The sequence below is a fragment of the Hyla sarda genome, chromosome 13 (genome assembly GCF_029499605.1).
Source record: "Hyla sarda isolate aHylSar1 chromosome 13, aHylSar1.hap1, whole genome shotgun sequence".
NCBI lineage: Eukaryota > Metazoa > Chordata > Amphibia > Anura > Hylidae > Hyla > Hyla sarda.
Window position 1 is genome coordinate 44,828,773 of NC_079201.1, and position 21,972 is coordinate 44,850,744.

Here is a 21,972-nt window from a genome sequence, read left to right on the forward strand (position 1 = left end):
TGGTCCGAGAATTACCCTATGACACGCTCCGAGGGCGGTACAGTAAGTTACGGCCGCAACCGGAAGTGACGTCAGTCCTGGCCAGGAATCCCAGTGAGAGCGTATGCGCCCTCCCCCTGCCTGTGGCGTGTTGGCGCGCACAGGTAATGGACGCCAGGAGGATATTTAAAGATCGCATGTTGGTAAGGTAAGTTGCCACTGCCATCCTGCTGCTATTATGCTATGACTGCCAATGCTGCTGAAGTCTCCCTGATGAGCCAAAGACGAAACGCTGCGTAGGAGACACGCTGCAGTCAGGTTTATTGCACTGAACAGCACTCTGCACTTTCATTCTTTGCACCCTATTACTGTATTACTGTGTATGAAATCAGGGACAGTACAGAGTAGGAAACAGGTTCCTGAGGCACGGGGGTCGCCCTTTCTAGGGCGAGTGCCCCAGTTACGTGCCACACAGCTAGTGTGCATATAGAATAGGGAGTCTTGCACTACACTATAGGGATTGATAGGGAACATAGGGAGAGATACATATATGGCTTCCCAGCAAGTTTCCTAATATAAGCCACTGCTTTTTTGGATATCCCCCCACCTCTATTACCATTATCTGTGTAATTTTTGTTGGGCACATGTGCAATTTACCCCCGGTCTATGCACCATACTGCTTGTATGTTTAGAATCATGTTTAGATTGATTGACTGATAATTCATGATTGATTATGAGCTTATGGGTATAGGAAAGTGCAAGTGCAATATCGGACTACGTGCAATATATTATTGATTGTGTGGATTTTTTCACTTTACTTTATCTATTATGGTGATCTATGCACTTTAGAGGTGTTTATAATTTATTACTTGTGTTTATACATTTTATCAAGTATTAATAAAAGTTATATTTTAAATTGGTACCCCAGGACTTTAGGATTTGATTTATGAAACAGTGGGGCTCTTACACAGGCTTCTAATGCCATTATCTCATAGACTATGAGCCATTGTGTCTAGTTTTATTGATACCCTCTGAGTTACACGATTCATCAACTCATTAGATTGAACCAAAAAGTCTTCTTCCCTACTGTTTATCCTTTTCAGGCGTAAAAATTGCCCGCAGGGGATAGCCGACTTTACATGGTCCGGATGGTAACTATCATGATGCAGTAACGCATTGCATGCAGTCGGTTTTCTATATCCCTGTGTGATGATTTAATTTTACATTCTAGATGTTCTTGTAAAAATGTAAGATAGTGGAATCATCACACAGGGATATAGAAAACCGACTGCATGCAATGCGTTACTGCATCATGATAGTCACCATCCGGACAATGTCAAGTCGGCTATCCCCTACGGGCAATTTTTACACCTGAAAAGGATACAGTAGGGAAGAAGACTTTTTGGTTCAAGCTAATGAGTTGAAGAATCGTCTAACTCTGAGAGGGTATCCGGCAAAGGTTCTAGACAAGGCATTTAATAGGGCACAAAATGTAAGCAGATCCGATTTGTTGAGAGAAAGAAAACCTAAAGAGAAAAACGTAAACAAAACGAGCAATGTGAACAGTCAGGAGAATAACAATAATCAGAAAATATGCTTCTCCTTTAAATTCAGCCCTATGGCTGAAGCAATTAAAAAATCCATCAGGAACAACTGGTTCCTCCTACAAAATGACAGTGATTTGAGAGAATACACAAGTAACTTTCCTCTAATAACTTTAAAAAAAAAAAACAACAACCATTAGAGATAATTTCGTTTCAAGTAAATTACCGATCAAGCGAGCAGAAAACTGGCTAGGAAAAACTCTTGAGCCCGGTAATTACCGCTGTGGTAGCTGGTGCGATTATATCTGCACTGATAAAAACATGTGAAACTCCACCTATATTCACATTCTTAAGGAAACCATATGTTGTAGATCATGTTATGTAGTCTACGTGATAGTATGTACATGTAAAAGGTTCTACATTGGCTGCACCATCAGAGCTATGCACACACGATTTAGGGAGCACATTACTTTGGTTAGAACCGGCAAGGGCTCCCCCAGGTTCATAGCGCACATGAAGGAGGTGCACAGAGGTAGAACATCAGATTTACAAGTGTTTGGGTTGGAAAAAATCGCACCCACGGATGGGATTGATAGGCGGAGAGCTCTTTTATAAAGAGAAGCCAAGTGGATACTTAGGACAGACGCACAGGGCGGACTCTGTCTGAACGACCGCCTAGATTTAATCGTCTTTGTACAGTAGCGTCTCCACCTATCTTTCTTTCTTCCCTCCCAGTCACTGCTAGTCTTAAGTATAACTATGCATGACTGTTTTTATTTAACTGTTACGATATCAAGTACAGGCCAGTAGTTTGTTGTATATCTTTCTTTTTTTATGATGATTAAGCCAGAGAAGATGTAAATGCCCCTACCCAATGGCGTCACAGGTCAGAAGGTATTTACCTGGCCATACACCTGAGGGTAGTAGTGTTGTGACGAAGCGCCAGAGATGAGGCGCGATATGGCCATTACCACTATGCTGGCCTGACTCTGCTCCGGCGTCCCGCGAATGGACTTTTAAAGCACATGAAATAAAGAAACCTGCACAGCATCAAAACGTGAGTGCCTTCTGCTTTTTCTTGTACCACAATTTCATGAGCTGCCACTCTCTGAATGAGCACCACGGTACACTTGCAGTACTCCTGAAGCCTCCACTCCCCCACCTGTCTAATCACAGCTATTCCAGCGTTAGGGCTCCAAGAGACGACTCAGTGCTGACCCATCTCTTTCATTACTACCTATATAAATTAGGTATCCTTGTAATTGTATGGACCTACAGAATAAAGATAAGGTGTATTTTTGACAAAAAAGTGCACTTCATAGAATTGGAAGCCCCCAAAATAACATAATGGCTTTTTTTTTCGTAATTTTCCCCCTACAAATTTTGTGGCGAAATGATTGTCATTACAAAGTAAAATTGGTGGTGCAGAAAGTTAACCTTTTATATGGGTCTGTATGTGGAACATTTCAAGTGTTATGATTTTTAGAAGGTGGCAAGGAAAAAACGAAAGTGCAAAAATGACAAATTGCCTGGTCCTAATGGGGTTAAGACGTGTTTTGCGTGGCAGGAATGACCGCACAATGAGTACTGAAGGTGTTTGTGGAACAATATTTAATGCACCAAAAGTGTATAACACTACCGGCTAGATATGTGTAATTTAAAGCAATACTGTCATTAGAAACAACTTTTTTAAATTTCATACTTCCTTCAAAACGAAGCATTTTCCTAATATACTTCATTAAAAAAAATATATTGCTAAAGATGTGAAAAAAGGGTTTACAAAAATGGCCACTAGGGATCTCTGTCTTTAATTTTGCCAACAAACACAGACAATTCAGCCTTTTGGGAAAAAATTAAAAATAAAAAGGACCAAAATATGTGAGGGGAGGGAGGTGTGGTTATCACCATTCTGTGCCTTAGAGCACAGACAAGATCCAGACAGCTGCAGTCTTCACATGCACAGTTACAAGCAACACAAGGTGCTAAAGTATTATTTATATTCAAAATGGTTTCTCTTTGGTCATTTTATGAACCTTTTTCTTGTGAATTTGCACAATATATGTTCACATAGTTGCTTTAGGGTTCTAAAAAGCATGCACTTTGCTTACAAAGCTGTAAAAATCGTATTTTTTTGGCACAACTGCAGGCTTTTTTTCCCTTTACTTACGCCATTTAGTGTCACATGGCTGCATTACAGTTATATAGAGAAGGCAGGGCTGTGGGGTGTTAAGGCTCACTATACCCCTTGTTATGTTTCTTGAGGTTTCCAAAATAGTATGCCATATGTTTTTTTTTTTTCTTTGCTCTTCTGGCACCATAGGGGCTTCCTAAATGCAACATGTTCCCCAAAAACCATTTCAGCAAAACTGCTCTCCAAAATCCCATTGTCGCTCTTTTTCTTCTGAGCCCTCTAGTGTACTCACAAAGCACTTTCCATCCACATATGAGGTATTTCCTTATTTGGGAGATATTGGGTTACAAATTTCTGGGGGGGGGGGGGGGGGGGCTTTTTCTCCTTTTACCCCTTGTAAAAAAAAAAGGGTGTACATGATCATGCAAGTGTAAAAAATGAAGATTTAGATTTTTCTCCTTCACTTTGCTTCTACTCCTGTGAAACACCTAAAGGGTTAACAAACTTTCTGAATGTCATTTTAAATAAAAGGGGTGCAGTTTCTATAATGGGGTCATGTATGGGGTATTTCTGACATGAAGGCCCTTCAAATCCACTTCGAAACTGAACTGGTCCCTGAAAAATTCAGATTTAGAAAATTTCGTGAAAAATTGGAAAATTGCTATACTTGGAAGCCCTCTGATGTCTTCCAAAAGTAAAAACATGTCAACTTTACGATGCCAACATAACGTAGACATATTGTATATGTGAATCAATAGATAATTTATTTTGAATGTCTATTTTACTTACAAGCAGAGAGCTGCAAAATTTCTACATTTTTCATGAAATTTTGGAATTTTTCACCAAGAAATGACGCAAGTATTGACGAACATTCACCACTATGTTAAAGTAGAATGTCACAAAAAACAATCTCTGAATCAAATTCATAAGTAAAAGCATTCCAGAGTTATTAATTCTTAAAGTGACAGTGGTCAGATGTGCAAAAAATGCTCTGGTCCTTAATGTCATAATGGGCTGTGTCCTTAAAGGGGTACTCCGGTGCTTACATATCTTATCCCCTATCCAAAGGATAAGATGCCTGATCGCGGGAGTCCCACAGCTGGGGACGCCCGGGATCATGCACGCGGCACCCCGTTTGTAATCAGTGCCCGGAGCGTGTTCGCTCCGAGTCTGATTACGGTCGACAGCAGGGCCAGCGGCGTGTGACGTCACGCCTCCGCCCCCGTGTGACATCACGCTCCATCCCTCAATGCAAGCCTACGGGAGGGGGCGTGATAGCTGTAGAGAGTAGTAGTAGTACCTGTACTAATAGACAGATCGCCCGTTGCGATCCTCCTGTATAATGTATAGATGCGGCCGGTTGCTCTTCTATGGTCCCCTGCACTGACTTATATATACACCTATTCATATTTCCCGCAGAGAGCTGTGATTGGCCAGATGGTTACAGCCAATCACAGCTCTCTGTGGGAAATAGGAATATTTGTATATATACATCAGTGCAGGGGACCATAGAAGAGCGTATCTATACATTATACAGGAGGATCACAGTGGGTGTCAGGAGTGACATCCGCTGTGATTTTTCCTTAACTACAAGAACTACTACTCCCAACATGGAATTAGAATAATACAAACATTAAGTAAATAGATGTAACCTAGTCTAAGGAGAGTAATGAAGAAAGAGAAAAAAATTCTCTAAAAGTAATAACACCTATTAATGAAAAATTGCTAATAAGCTCCCATAACCAAATAATAAAGCGCAAGAACAAAAGTGGAGCTGTTGAGATAAATATAGAAAATATACTTTATTAGAAAAAATGCACAAATACATAAAAGCAGAGGACTCAAACCCAAAAGATGGGGGACAAAGAACAGCAAGGGTGAAACGCGTTACATGCCGGGTAAATTAAACATTTTTTACCTTTGGAGTTGTGTGCGCCTGCTCTATCCTGTGCTATTCCTTGGAGGGATCCGTCTGAGTGCTTCACCTGTGTTGCTTCGCCCATCAAGGGTCTATTCCACGCTTACACCATAGTTGTACTTGGTCGTAGTACAACTCTACTTGGTGAGTATAATTGCTTTTGATCTATCACACCTTATATGTTACGTTGTCACACTAGGAGCGCTTTTCCCTTTGTTCTTAGTATACATAAGCAGCATGGTAGCAGAAACAATAACACATGAAAAATGGTATCCAAAAGGACTACTAAGGCTACACAGTAAAAGCAATCAGCACATACTTATACAGAGCTCCACGAGGACCTGAGGTGACACCACCCCAATGCTGTGTTTCGGGACCAAAGCCTTTCTCAAGGGGGAGCTGTAGTACCTGCATTAATAGACAGATCGCAGCGGGTGTCAGAAGTTACACTCCCTGCGATCTGTCTATTAATTCAGATACTACAGCTCCCAGCATGGAGCAGAGTGTGCTCCATGTTGGGAGTAGTAGTACCTGCAGGTAAGAACAGATCACAGCGGGTATCACTACTGACACCCAATGTGATCGTCCTTTCTCCTGCGCTCTACATCTCTGCTCTGTACTCCGGCCAGTGATGGGAATAGAACATCACTCATTCATATTTCCCTCAGAGCGGTGATTGGCTGCAACCATCCGGCCAATCCCCACTCTGGGCGGAAAATATCTAAAGTTCTATTCACATCACTGGCCGGAGTACAGAGCAGAGAGAGAGCGCTGTATAGAGACACTCTGCATCTCTGTTATATTATGGATGATCGCATCGGGTGTCACGACTGACACCCGGGGCGATATGTCTATTAGTACAGGTACTACGACTCCCATCATGGAACAGCCTGTTCCATGCTGGGAGTAGTAGTACTACCTAAAAAATTTAAAAAATTTAGGGGAAAAAGTGACACACTTTATATATTTTATAACAAAATGTTATTTTTTAATAAATTTTGTTAAATAAAAATGTTTCCATCACTACTGCATCCTTTCCACACAAATGAAAAAACGCCAGGAAAAAACACAAAAAAGTGTGAAACGGTTGTCGCCATCACTTGTGGCTTTTCTTTTTTCTTTCCCCTACCCACCATATTGTTTTACATGGACTTAATTATTGAAGTTTGCATCATCCCCCATAATCCCCCTGTTCATGATATTTAGAGATTCTCTGGTGTCTGGTATTGTGCCAAGGCTGGCGCAAGGCGCAATGTGCTTGCCAATCTTCAAAAAGGGCTCTAGGTCTTCCCCAGGAAACTATAGACCGGTAAGTTTAACGTTCATTGTGGGTAAATTGTTTGAAGGACTTATAAGGGATTACATACAGGAATACATAGGGGATAATTGTATTATAAGTGATAGCCAGCATGGGTTTACTAAGGATAGAAGTTGTCAAACCAATCTAATTTGCTTTTATGAAGAGGTGAGTAGAAGCCTTGACAGAGGAATGGCTGTGGATATAGTGTTTCTGGATTTTGCTAAAGCATTTGATACTGTCCCTCATAGACGTCTGACAGGTAAGTTAAGGTCTTTGGGTTTGTAAATTTTAGTTTGTAACTGGATTGAACACTGGCTCATGGATCGTACCCAGAGAGTGGTGGTCAATGATTCGTATTCTGATTGGTCCCCGGTTATTAGTGGTGTACCCCAAGGTTCAGTACTGGGCCCGCTGTTGTTTAATTTATTTATCAATGATATAGAGGATGGTATTAACAGCTCTGTTTCTATCTTTGCAGATGACACCAAGCTTTGTAGCACGGTACAGTCTATAGAGGATGTGCATAAGTTACAGGATGACTTGGATAGACAAAGTGTCTGGGCATCCACTTGGCAAATGAGGTTCAATGTGGATAAATGTAAAGTTATGCATCTGGGTACTAATAACCTGCATGCATCGTATGTCTTAGGGGGGATTAAACTGTCAGAGTCACTGGTAGAGAAGGATCTGGGTGTACTTGTAGATCACAGACTACAGAATAGCATGCAATGTCAGGCTGCTGCTTCCAAAGCCGGCAGGATATTGTCATGTATCAAAAGAAGCATGGACTCAAGGGACAGGGACATAATACTCCCCCTTTATAAAGCATTGGTACGGCCTCACCTGGAATATGCTGTTCAGTTTTGGGCACCTGTCCATAAAAGGGACACTGCGGAGTTGGAAAGGGTGCAGAGACGCGCGACTAAACTAATATGGGGCATGGATCATCTTAGCTATGAGGAGCGATTAAAGGAGTTACAATTGTTTAGTCTTGAGAAGAGACGTTTAAGGGGGGATATGATAAACGTTTATAAGTATATTAATGGCCCATACAAAAAATATGGAGAAAAACTGTTCCAGGTTAAACCCCCCCCCCCCCCAAAGGACGAGGGGGCACTCCCTCCGTCTGGAGAAGAAAAAGTTTAGTCTCAAGGGGCGACACGCCTTCTTTACCGTGAGGACTGTGAATTTATGGAATGGTCTACCTCAGGAACTGGTCACAGCAGGAACAATTAACAGCTTTAAAACAGGATTAGATACATTCATGGAACAAAATAACATTAATGCTTATGAAGAAATATAAAATCCCATCCCTTCCCCAATATCGCGCCACACCCCTACCCCTTAATTCCCTGGTTGAACTTGATGGACATATGTCTTTTTTCGACCGTACTAACTATGTAACTATGGGTGAGTGCTGCTGCTTTTTGACTTCAAGATTTGTTATTGCATTAACTAGTGTTTTTAGCAGCTTAGCTGAATTTAGGAATCTTTAGGTGCATTAGCATTTGTACGTGTAATGTCTACAGCAGGTGTATGTGCAAATATATTCTGTATGCTCTTTAGTTTACAGTCCAAATTTACTTAAACTGCTGGATGAGAATTTTCATGGGTTGGTTTTCATGTAAAGTGCAAAATGAGAACAGATTATTTTTGAACAGGATATTTCACTTGGTGACATAATGACAACTATAGAAAATGTAAGTGGGGAAGAGTCCAGGCGTAATGGCATTTGATAGTCGGTTGGCACTTCCTGGAGGCGACTCTTATTGAAATGGGTTTGGGAAGGGCATTGATAAGATTGATTATGGCATTGTATCTGAACCCTAGCGCACAAGTCAGGGTGAATGGGATACTCTCTGATCCCTTCCCATTTTGTAACGGAACAAGGTTGTCCCCTGTCACCTTATCTATATATACTTGTTATGAAATCCCTGGCTAATGCTTTAAGATCAAATCCCTCAATCTCTGTTATACAAATTGGATCAATCGATCATAAACTAGCATTATGTGCAGATGATTTATTAATCTATGCAACCTCACCCAAAATTAGTCTACCATCTATTTTACAGGAATTGTCAAATTTTGGAAAATTGAGCAATTTTAAATTAAACACTAAAAAATCTGAGATATTAAATATATCCATCCCCGTGTAATATAAAGAAACAATGAAAGAAACTTTCCCTTTCAAGTGGATGGATATAAAAATATAATATTTAGAAATTTAAATCCCCACTGATCTGACTGAGATATATAATTGTAATTATTTAACAGTAATGAAAACTATTGAGAAAGACCTTAACAACTGGTCTGTGAAACATATTTTGTGATTTGTTAGGATAAGTACGGTAAAAATGGATACATTGCCTAAATTATTATATATATTTCAGTCAGGACCATGGGCAATTCTGCAATCTGTTTTTAGGAGATTGGAAAACACAATAAAAAGGTTTGATTGGATAGGCCTTAGACCCTGGTTAAAATACTTAACGATAATAAGGAGAAAGGGGGAGTAGGCTTACCTGATCTGTACACGTGCTATGTGTCTTCTGTTGGGAAATGTATAGTGGAACTACAGAAACGGGACAATAGTAAACAATGGGTTGAAATATTACACACACTCTACACTTCCTTATCAAGGGGAGTGTTTTGGCTCCCAAACTTAAACTTGGACAGGGTCCAGGAGCATATGATGTTCGGCTCCTTATATAAAGCCTGGTTAGAGATTTTCAAAATATATAAATTGGTTTATATTCCAGGGCTGCTAACGCCTTTAATGGACAATCCAGAACTTCAAAACATAGTGAATAGTAGTGGTCTATTTCCCTTGTGGCAATTAGACCCTCATATAATTAAAGACATTATAGGCCCAGAAAGAACACAGACATTAAGCGAGATAACTCAAGGCAAGAATAATCCCTAAAGGTGCATGGTTTTCTTATTTTCAAATTAGAGGGTACAACTGCTTTTGAAGAAATTTTGTCTGGGAGCTGAACCCCCAAAACATCTGATTTCAGTAATATATAATATATGCCTGACCAAGAAAATAGATAAGGATGTATTTATTATTGGAGAAGAATTGCGGAAAAGAACTTGCTAGGAAATCCAGAAAAGAAAGGTTACAGAGCAGGGCTTCTAGGCTACAGAGAACAGTGAGTCAGCAGAGTGAGGTAGGAGGAGGAGTTATCACAGTGCAAGCAAGAGAAGGACACGCTCCCATCTCTTGACAAGATGGAAAAGACATTGAGCAGCTTTAATATGCAATTTTTAGTGAAATATAGGTGATAGAGACATAAAAATTATATGTACATGATCAGGATGAGGTACTGAGTAACATATAACAGTTTAGTTTTTTTTGTGGGATCTGACAGGTAAACTGTAATCTTACAGGTTTAGGTCCTCCCATTACCCCAGTGGAGGAAGGTTGGATTATTGACCTTTTCCTGCAATCACTAGTTAGGAGATGCATGTGACCAAATTGCTATTCAGCTGTGTACATTAAATGTGAGAAATATTAACCCATGACACTTTGGTTACTTCAGTGTATTAAATTAAATGCAGAAAAATACATTTTGCAGTACTAGAAGCACACACACAGATGCTTAGAGTAAAAGGTTTGCTTAAAGGGGTACTCCGCCCCTAGACATCTTATCCCCTATCCAAAGGATAGGGGATAAGATGTCAGATCGCCGGGGTCCCGCTGCTGGGGACCCTGGGGATTGCTGCTGCTGCACCCTGCTATCATTACTGCACAGAGCGAGATCGCTCTGCATGTAATGACGGGCAATACAGAGGCCGGAGCATCGTCACGGCCCGCCCCCGTCAATACAAGTCTATGGGAAGGGGGCGTGGCGGTCGTCACACCCCCTCCCATAGACTTGCATTAAGGGGACGGGCCGTGATGTCATGAGGGGCGGAGCCATTACGTCATGCTGCTCCGGCCCCTGTATCGCCCGTCATTACGCACAGAGCGAACTCGCTCTGTGCAGTAATGATGGCGGGGTCCCCAGCAGCGGGACCGTGGCGATCTAACATCTTATCCCCTATCCTTTGGATAGGGAATAAAATGCCAGGGGCGGAGTACCCCTTTAAGGCACTGAGACACTACAGACACTATTGTACTGGGACACTACATAAGGAGTTGTAGTTGATAGGTCAAAGGTGCATTGTATACGGGATGCTTTGTGGAAGACCAGAATACCACCTAGTTCTCTGGGGGCTCACTGTCTGGAAGTGGCCACAGGATAATACTAATACTAGATAAAAAAAAGATTAAAAAAATATTATTAATAAAATATAATTTTAACTAAGGTAAGACAATTCTTTGTGTATTATACTTTTATTAGGGAGATTTATCAAAACATGTGCAAAGGAAAAGTTGACCAGTTCCACATAGAAACTAATTACATTGCTTACAAATTAAACATGCAATCTGTATGGGCAACTAGTCAATGCTTCCTCTGTACAGATTTTAAGTCTCCCCCTATATTTCTAAATAGTAGTCATACTGTTACTAAATAATACTACTATACTAAGAACAAATATGACCACCATACATATTAACTACCACATAGTTACTTTTTTTTTTTATGAATTTCAGTCTTCGCAGTCTTCTCTGATCAGAGTTGTTCATTTTTTCTTTTGTTATCTATCTGACCCAGACCACGCCTGACTAAATCTGCCAGGAAAATGTTTTTAGCTTCTCACTTCAGCACCATCTATATAAGTGCCACCCATATATAGATGTTGTCCTTCTCTGTGCACACACAGTTGACAGCAATGCTCACCTGAGGATCATGTGTCCAAGGGCAGGCCCCTCTTCCCCTGAAGCGCCTATGCACTACTGTATCCAATGTGTGTGTGTGGGAGGGGGAGAACATACATTCACTTTAAATATTTACAGAAAGTTACTTTTTTCTATTTTCAGGGTGTACAAATTCAAAGTAAGGGCCAGTGGATCAATCTTCCAGCACCAATGAATGCAATTAATGTTCATGTTCGAGGTGGCCATATTCTGCCTGCACAGGTAAGACTAGCATGAGTATTTGTGAGCTGCTTGTTAAAGATTAAGAGCTAGGTGTTTTCTGCATCCTTGTTACCCCTAGAAGAGAAGACAGGAAGTAAGGTAGAGACTCATAAGGATATGTACCTCCATACCTCCTAACTTTTGCTGAGAGCAAAGAGGGACAAGCTATGCCTCCTAACCACGCCATAGGCCACACCCCTAACCATGCCTTCACATGCAGAATGGGAATATCTTTTTAACAGAAAAAATTTTCACTCTGTTGCCTAAGTTTAGGAGGACCTCCATCGACCATCATCAACAACCACCATCATTACAACAGAGAAGTTTTTCTTCTATATACAAACCCAGATGGTCATTATGAATTTTTCCAGCCACAACTCTCTGTAGAATCTGCCCCACAAACATTTCAGGCTCCGCACTTTTCCAGCACCTATAATGCCCCAAACCATGTTGGGAAAGAGTTGGTAGGTCCCCCGCAATAGGTAGTTAGATCGCTCCTGTAAGTAGACAGGGTCCATCAGGTTGTTAAACCCATCACATAGGTGCCCCGAGTAAGTAGGGCCCCCCAGAGAGAGTTGCCCTTGTAGGTAACTCCACCAGATAGCTGTCCCCTGTATGCAACCCCTGATATAAGCAATGTAGGTAGCCCCCTATTAGCTTGGTAGTTAGAACCCATGTTAGCTAGCTAGAAACCTAGTAGATAGTCCCCCACATCAGGTAGGCAGAAGTAGTCCCCCACATTAGGTAGGCAGAAGTAACCTCCCCCTCCCACCCGACATACTTAATACATTCCTCCTGCTACCCAAATAAGCTATGTAGGTAGCCCCCTATTAGCTTGGTAGTAAGTCTCCATATTGGCTAGCTAGTAATGTAGTAGATAGTCCCTCACATTAGGTAGGCAGTAGCAGTTCCCCCACATATTGGTAGTCATCAGCAGTTCCCCCACATTAGGTAGGCAGCAGAAGTCCCCTATATTAGGTAGGCAGCAGTAACCCCCCCCCCCCCCACCCCGACATACTTTCCTTATTACTTGCCTCCTGCTGCTTTTGTCTTCTTCCTCATAAGCGAAAACACAGAAAAGAACTGGTCTAAGAGGCGCTGTTCATATAATGAACAACATATAGTTTATTTTGTACAGTAAGGACAATGCGTTTCGGCACTAACTCTTGCCTTCCTCAGGTCCACCAAGGGTATTCCCCAGACAGTTAATCCAATGGACTGGGGTGCTGGTAAGGAGATCCTACTTGAGCGATTGTGCTGCCATGGCTCACCACGGCAGCATGAGATAAAAACATAAACAAGACCACAATGCTCACTTATTTTGAGATGGGTACACAGTGGACCTCCAGTTTATTAAAGATGTGTGTAGAAGAATATACATTTTCAGCTCACCTTCCATTGTATTGTACCCGAACCTTCACCCGGCCAGGTGACTTGCATAGTCCACAAAAATGTTTAAATGATGGGTTCAGAACTCCAGTAAAAATTCCAAACTTTATTTGATGTTCTTTAAAAATCAACAGTGCAGTCCAACACGCCATCTAGTTGCAAAGACATCAGCTGAATCGGACGCATTTCAAGCGCATGCTCGCTCTTGGTCACTGATACACCTGCTAGTTCTGGCTCTTAAATATCCCAAAAGGGAGAAGTCAGATATAAATATTAGAAAACTATGTTAAAATTTAAAAGAAATATACCTGCTTTAAAATCATGGACAAAGCATGGTAAAAAGGCAATATTCAGCTGTGAACTTAGAATTGTGCACTGGTAGGTAAGTTTAACTAACAAATAGATACTGTGCTAGAACACTGTGAAGCAGCTTACCACATTTATGTGAACTGGTCTCTATACCTTCGTAGAGTTTCAACACCTCCCTTTACCAACTGCCTGAATACATGATAATGTTGTTATAGTCACCCCATGATATTATTTCTATGTACAATCAATATTGTTCCATAAACTACATAATCAGGATACTGAAGTAGATATGCTAAAACTAGTGACCGGGACAACGATCTGCATATATAATGCATTTGCATTGTAGGCTATTAAAGACAATGTATATTTAATGCCCTGAGCCCGGTACAAGCTGTACACTCAATAACCTTTACTACATTGTATGAATTGCAGTTTATATACTGGTTAATCCTGTAGGTCTTATTGCCTGCTGCATTATGAAATTCCTTGCACACTTTAGCATATCCACAGGTACTAGATGGTAGAAACCTGTACAGTTCAACCACCTAAAAACACAAGGTATTTCAGATAATACCAGACTTGGGGATAGCAATGTAGCAGCTTTCTTGGGTACTATTGCTACTAAAATATAACCTTTATTGGATTACCTTAAAACCATGCCCACACTGGGCTGATAACACCAAAAGTGCTCAAATTCGTGACCAATAGCACAAAACCAAATATAATATAACTGATATATTTATTATAAAATATTGATATAAGTATCGCTTCTAACTACCACTTTCCCTATCCCCTTGGCTCAGGGGGGGGGGGGGGATTAAATCTGGGACAACAGGCAGAGCGGGGTCGGGAACCTGATACACCCTACAGTACCCCTATTCTATAGCCCTGCCCTAGTATTTCTAGTGAACTAACTTACTAATGGTATTGCTGACTCACTAGGGGGACATTTCCCTATGTATATCTTAAGATGTTAAATTTACTATTGTTGGAATTCAGTAATGTAAATAGTGTAGGAATATAATGATATAGATGTTTACCAATATATCCACTATAGTCAGAAAAAGGGCTTAGATAAATCTATGGATAATAATAATTGGATACGGTTAGGCCCAAAAATGCAAGATGTATCATAGATCGAGTCCCTAATTTTGACACGGTCTCTGGCTTTCAAAAGTTTTGTTGTTTTTTTTGTTTGTCGCTTTATAGATTACCTTTCTTTATCTGGTGTGGTACACAATCACAGGCAGAATATTTCATTGGAGAATTAAACTGGAATACATGGGGGATTCAGTTCACTATGCACTATTCCACTAATTTCAGACAATTTCTAGATCTGGAGATTTCGAAGTCTGAGAAGGGACAAATTGTAACTAAAACTCACTTTAAAAAAGTGGACGTAAATAGTTTCATGAGTTATGATCAGAGTTGGCTGCGAGGCCTCCCCTATGAACAGTACCTGTGCATTCGGAAGAACTGTACCTTACATAATGATTTTGATGCGCAGGCTGCTGTCTTTAGAGACGTTTTTTTTTTAAAAAAGGATACCCCAAACGTCTTTATTAGAATGCATACAAGAAAGTAAAAAATAAAAAACAATCAATCAGACTTGGTTATTCCCAAAAAAAAAGAAAAATAATTCTTTGAAAATAATCACAAATTCAAATTAAATTTTATAACTAATTTCAACAATGAAGCAACAAACATTTTAAAAAATACTGTGCAAAAATTGGCTCATTATTCTTAAAGGGTACCTTTCATCAAAAAAACTTTTGATATATATTAGATTAATGTATGCAGAATAACTTTCCAATAGCATGTTATTAAAAAATATGCTTCTTTCTATTTAATTTTCCACTTTGAAAAAGTGACCACTGGGGGTCTCCCTACCAGTCCTTTTTTATAGATTTCAGACTCATGCTGGAGTCCTAAATCTCAGACTGTATCCGGAACACACACAAACTCACCACTGCTCACTGCCAGGGAGCAATGTAGCGCTTGTCTGTGTCCCGGATGCAGTCTGAGATTTAGGACTCCTGCATGAGTCTGAAATCTATAAAAAAGGACTGGTAGGGAGACCCCTAGTGGTCATTTTTTCAAAGTGGAAAATTAAATAGAAAGAAGCATATTTTTTAATAACATGCTATTGGAAAGTTATTCTAAGGTACCCTTTAATGATTCTATTTTGAAAGAATTACTACCCCAATCTCTGAACATTACCTTTAGACAGTCAAAAACCTTCAGAATTTAATAGCTCCAGGTAGGCTCAGAGAACTGGCTGAGCATCCTGTTCAGATTGAATCGATATGTGCCCCCTGCGGTAAGAACCGCTGTCTGTGTTGCTCATTAATTAAGGAACGGATGACTCAATTCAAGTCATCCCAAACAAACAAAATATATACAGTCAAAGGTAATTTATCTTGCGATACAAATTTTACCATATACCTATTGTCTTGTAGTTGCAATCATCAGTATGTGGGCCGCACTGTACAAACAGCATTAATAAATATTGCTGGAATATCAAACACCGTTTTATGATGCACGGTGTCTCAAGACACTTCACTATTAAACGTCAGAACTAATTTTAGAATCAATTTCTGTAGACACTCCTAACAGATACCAACGTCTAATAAATCGTGAGTCCTTTTGGATTCACAAATTAGTCACTTTAGTTCTGTGGGGTATCAATGAAACGATTGAAAATGTCCGGTAATGTCATTTTTCATAGGATTTTAGTTTTATTTCAAATGTATATTTTTTATTATTTTATTATTAATCTACATTGTAAATATGGATTATGAATGTTGCATAATACGGTATATAAAATAACTGGTATTCCACTTGTAAAAATGAATAAGTTCTGTACTTAAATGTAAGTTGAACATTTATACTGATACCTATTGAACTCCTTATTAATAATGTGAATATCCTTATGCGATTTCTGTTTCAGTAGTTTTTATTGGAAAGTTTTATCAAAGTTATACAAAGGATCAAAAGTACAATAGAACGTAAAACAGTATGACAATAAAATCATGTGATAGACAGTAGCTACAGTGAGATGTATAGAAACATTAGGAAAGGCATAACTTGCAGATAATATGCCATGTAGCTAACATACATCACAATCCACGTTCCATAGCAATGCTATTACTGCCTTCATATAGCAACATGCAGAGAAAGCAGAGTATATAAACATATCAAGTGAGACAGAGTAAATCAAAAATAAACAGTGGGAAACCAGAAGGGAATAAGGTAGTGAATAAAAGGGAAGAGGTAGCAGGAAATGATGGTGATATAGGGGCAGGGGAAGGAGAAGAGGGAAAGTAATAAGAGGGGAGGAAGAGAGGGGAGAGCAATAGGTTCCATGGGTCAATTTTGCAAGTCACTATGATTACACAGCTACTAAATCAAGAATCATCTCGCCACATCCCAAAGAGAGAGAGATTTCTTGTTATTTCTCACTCTATTGTAAATCCTATATACCCCACTTTACTTATGGAGATGGATGTGCAAAGCGGGAATTAATCCAAGGTTCCCCAGTTTTTGCTGTGTGAGGGACACTACCTGTGTTTAAGAAGACCGCCCTCTCACATTTATATGAGAAATTTAATAAGGAGACCAATTCTACAATAGAAGGTGGTTTGGCAGACTTCCAGTGGCGAGTCATATTTGTTGTGGTTTGGTATGAATGTTCACAGATGTCTACTTGTTATTCTGTTCATGTCTACTACGGGTTATTACTACTAGGGTATATAACCCTGAGTGTTGTTCGTAATTGCCATGCCTGATGAAGCTGCGCATGTGCAGTGAAACGCATTGCATTGTTGTTAATAAACCAGTCGGTGGATTACCTACAGTCCCGCGGTCCTTTTATCTTGGTCAGCGCCATGAATCCTGAATCTATGAAGTCCTGCTCGAATTGGTCCTCCCCAAGCCAACCAACTAGATGGTGAAGGACCTTTTGATGTCACAGTCATGTTGGGGGCAGAGCTACAGTGCAGGCTATTAGAGATGGTGGTTGAAGGACCTTTGGGGATGCTATGGAGGAGGTAGGGCTGAGCTGGAGTGGAGGTCACATGATTCCTGCACAGTTACTACTGTCCTTTTCTGTGTGAAGAAATCTGTACCTCAGTGTTACCCCAGTAGTAAGGTAATTACATGCGGAGGAGGTTTGTTACAGTGTGTCACCTCAGAAGTAAGGAGATTACATGAGGAGGGGATTTGTTACATTGTCACCCCAGTAGTAAGATGATTACATGAGGAGGGGGTTTGTTACAGTGGGTGACACACTGTAACAGACCCCATCCCCAGGCAATCTATTTACTACTGAGGTGACACACTGTAACAAACCCCCTCCTCAGGGGATCACTTGTGGGGTGTGTCACCCCAGTAGTAAGATGATGATTATCTTACTGGGGTGACACACTGTAACAAAACCCCTCCTTATGTAATCACCTTACTACTGGGGTGACACACTGTAACAAACCCCCTCCTCATGTGATCACTTGTGGGGTGTGTCACCCCAGTAGTAAGATGATGATTATCTTACTGCTGGGGTGACACACTGTAACAAAACCCCTCCTTATGTAATCATCTTACTACTGGAGTGACACACCCCACAAATGAACACATGAGGGGGTTTGTTACAGTGTGTCACCCCAGTAGTAAATTGCCTGGGGATGGGGTCTGTTACAGTGTGTCACCCCAGTAGTAATGTATTTACTACTGGGGTGACACACTGTAACAGGCCCCATCCCCAGGCAATTTATTTACTACTGGGGTGACACACTGTAACAAACCCCCCTCCTCATGTGATCACTTGTGGGGTGTGTCACCCCAGTAGTAAGATGATTATCTTACTACTGGGGTGACACACTGTAACAAATCCCATCCCCAGGTAAGGTGATTACATGAGGTGGGGTTTTGTTAGTGTCCTCCCAGTAGTAAGATGATTACATGAGGAGGAGGTTTGTTACAGTGCGTCACCCCAGTAGTAAGGTGGGGTGTGTCAAAGGGCAGAGTCAATGGGTGTGGGCAGCTAAATTGGCTTTTGCGTAGGGTGGCAAAAATCCTTGCACCAGCCCAAAGTTAAAACCATGCAGTGACAATAAACCATTGAGGAAGTCAGAAGGCCCATTAAATAATTGTATAGTGTGTAGTGAATTATTACTTTTTTTTTTTTTTTTTTTTAACAAAGATAATCAATTGATATTTGTTAAAAATGTAGTCTAGTACTTGCAAATTTATACATATATTACATGAAAACACTATTTCTCACCTATGTTCTTTCTATATAGATACCAGGTATGACTACAGAAGAGGCACGCAAGAATAAGATGTATTTAGTGGTGGCACTTACACCAGAGGGATTTGCACGAGGAGATCTATTCTGGGATGATGGGGACAGTTTAGGAACTTATGAAAGGATGGATTATACACAAGTGGTTTTTATTGCTGTGAATGTAAGTATTGTGCTAATGGACTACTCCATGATATTACCCTTAAGTTCTCATAACTATAAGCTTATGCCAATTCTTTATCACAGAATGCACTTGTTAGTGAGGTGATGCAACTAAACAGTGAAACAGACAGCCTAACGCTGGCATCGGTGGAAATATATGGCATACTAAACCCTCCCAAGAAGGTTCTTGTTAATCAGGTGCCCACCCAAGATTTTGCATTCAGAGGAGATACCAAGGTACTAAAGTCTCAGTATTATTTTTTCCTCTTTGTTTTGTTCTTTAAATGTAATAGTAACTATAGAATAATAAATGTTCTTCCCTTATTTTACTTGTATTTGGGTAGGGTCACACACAGCACATCTGCAGCGTATTTCATTGCCGGCAGTCATATATCAACCACAGAGCACGCTCCCTGCTCCTTGTAGCTATGTGTGTCCACTTCTAGCCTCAGATTTCCTGCCAGCAGTCACTCACTCTGCAGTCGCTCCGTGACTGCTGACAGCGCAATCCGCTAAAAAGCTGCGGATGTGCTGTGTGTGACCCTACATTAGCAAGTACATAATCTGCTGCAGGTTTTCCCCTGGTGGATTTTCTGCAGGCCCACTGAAGTCAATGGGAAGCAACATCATTCACTTGCAGATTTTCCACTGCAGGAAGCTTGCGGATTATGTACGTGTGAACATACCCTTAAAACAACAACAGTCTCACTTGGACTTTGAGAGAGAGAATTTGGCATAATTTCTTTTTTATGAGTAGTCACTTGAGTAAATATTAAATGGGTACTCTGCTGGAAAACATTTTTTTTTTAATCGACGGGAGACAGAAAGTTAAACAGACTTGTAAATTACTTTTAAAAAATCTTAATCCTTCTAGTACTTATAAACTTCAGTATGCTCCACAGGAAGTTCTTTTCTTTTTGAATTTCTTTTCTGTCTGTCCACAGTGCTCTCTGCTGACACACTTTTTTTTAAATTATTATAAAAGTACAAAACAAGCTTAACCAGCTATAACATAAATAAGAAATACACTGGTACCAAAACACAAAAACAAAACCCTGCCTAACTGGCCAGCCCAGCTTTACAAAGACCTTAAAATATGCCAACCCACCTAACCGAACTAAACACACTCAAACGCATACCAATAATGAACATAAAAATAGCACAACTTGGCTTATCAAAATATGAAACTAAAATTTAGCACTACCTGGCTACAACTCAAAACCATCCATACTCGGGAAACACAACAAGAAAAGAAAACAAAAAATATAACAAGAAAAAAAAAAAAGCACAACTTGGCTTAGCAAAATATAAACAAACAGAAAATTTAGCACTACCTGGCTAAAAATAAATAAATAAATAAAATTAAATATATAGTAATAAACCACATAAGATAACTGATCCGACTGCCATAACTATTGTAATGCTATAATATAAAAAACAGAATATAAACAATATCCATACAAAATCACATGAACATAATAATATAGTATTTAAATATAAATATATACACTAAAGAAAACCTACAAAAACAATAGAAAACCCTACCAAAATCCCTACACTAAAACTGTACCCTCTCCCACACCACCCCTCCTGCACATGGGTCAGAGTCCATACCGTTCGTACACAAAGTCCTGTTCCTAACTGACCCATGTTAGGCCCCCAAAAGAAAAGCAAAACGCCACCACCCACAAATACACCCTCCCCACCTAGCACTCCTCCCAACCAACTTACACACAAACTTATACATACTAACATATACACACTGAACCAAAACCACCTTAGACCCAAGTTTGGTCGCCTGTAAGCCCTTCTTACCATATCAGCTTAAAACAAAACAAAAAGCTAGCGTGCACATGCATTAGCCCACCACCAGGAAGAAGGATGGCAGACTTGATACATCAAAATTCATTTTATACTCTTTCCCTAACTCCCCCCTACAATTTTCCCTAATTCTATCCCTCCATTAAAACTGACCCTGCTCTCACCCCATCACTATCCCTATAACACTGCCCCTAACCAAAATAAAGGTACTCTACCTAAAAGGTCTAGTACCTAGGGCACATCACAAGAAAAACCTCTCCACAGGAGAGAAGCTCTACTGGTACCAAGACTACCAAACTCCAAAGACCTGATCTTCCCGAGGTCACCAGTGATATTCCTACAGACCTCCACATCGGAGAGGATTTTCTGTTGGGTCAACACTAAACACCGTGCATTCCACGTGTAGTACTTAACCACTAAGCTAACTAAGAATAAAGTGCCCCGGTCTCGGCCACCCTGGTTCCTAAAAGCCCCATAAGCCCACTACGGGTAGGTAAGGCCGGCAAGTTGACTCCAGATGATTACAGCGCCCACCCGGTTGTAGACCCCTATATTAAAGGGACAATGAAGCAGGAAGTGGTCCATGCTTTCCAGTGTGCCCCCACACTCTTCTCGGGGACATCAGAGTTCCTACACTTCAAATTGTCCCTTACACATAGCTTCCCCTGAAAGCAGCACCAGGCCAAGTCCCAAAACTTCTGGGGGATCCTTTTTATGTTTAAAAGATACAAACCCACCCTCAGATCCCGACCTGGGCAGTCCCTGAGCGCCAGAGGCTTTTGGAAGTGGGTCAACAGAACCAGTTTGTCAAGGAACTTCCTTGACTGGGTCCTGATCTCCCACACTCCCAGACCCCACCGACGTATCGCCTTCAGAGTCAGGGTAGCGAAAGCCGGAAGATATCCATGGGGCGTACAGAGGTCCTTCACTCGCCCTCCTCTCTCCCATTCCTGGAAGAAAGGCCGAAACCATTCCCTGCAGGAGAGTACCCACGGAGAAGCCCTCTCTGACCAGAGGTTTGAGATGTTGGCTTTCAAGAAGGTGTTCGTTAAGAACACCACCGGGTTTACCATAGATAAACCCCCTAGTCTCCT

General features: G+C 40.6%; 1 protein-coding gene across 3 annotated transcripts in view; it reads left to right on the forward strand.

Annotated features, from left to right (window-relative positions):
• The window catches only part of LOC130297283 (lysosomal alpha-glucosidase-like), a 260,565-nt gene that overhangs the window by 218,590 nt on the left and 20,003 nt on the right, over nt 1-21,972 (forward strand). For all 3 annotated transcript variants that reach the window (XM_056549592.1, XM_056549593.1, XM_056549594.1), the window contains 3 exons: nt 11,800-11,898; nt 18,894-19,058; nt 19,142-19,294. In XM_056549592.1, the coding sequence (XP_056405567.1) occupies nt 11,800-11,898; nt 18,894-19,058; nt 19,142-19,294 (417 nt within the window). The remainder of the gene's footprint in view (nt 1-11,799; nt 11,899-18,893; nt 19,059-19,141; nt 19,295-21,972) is intronic.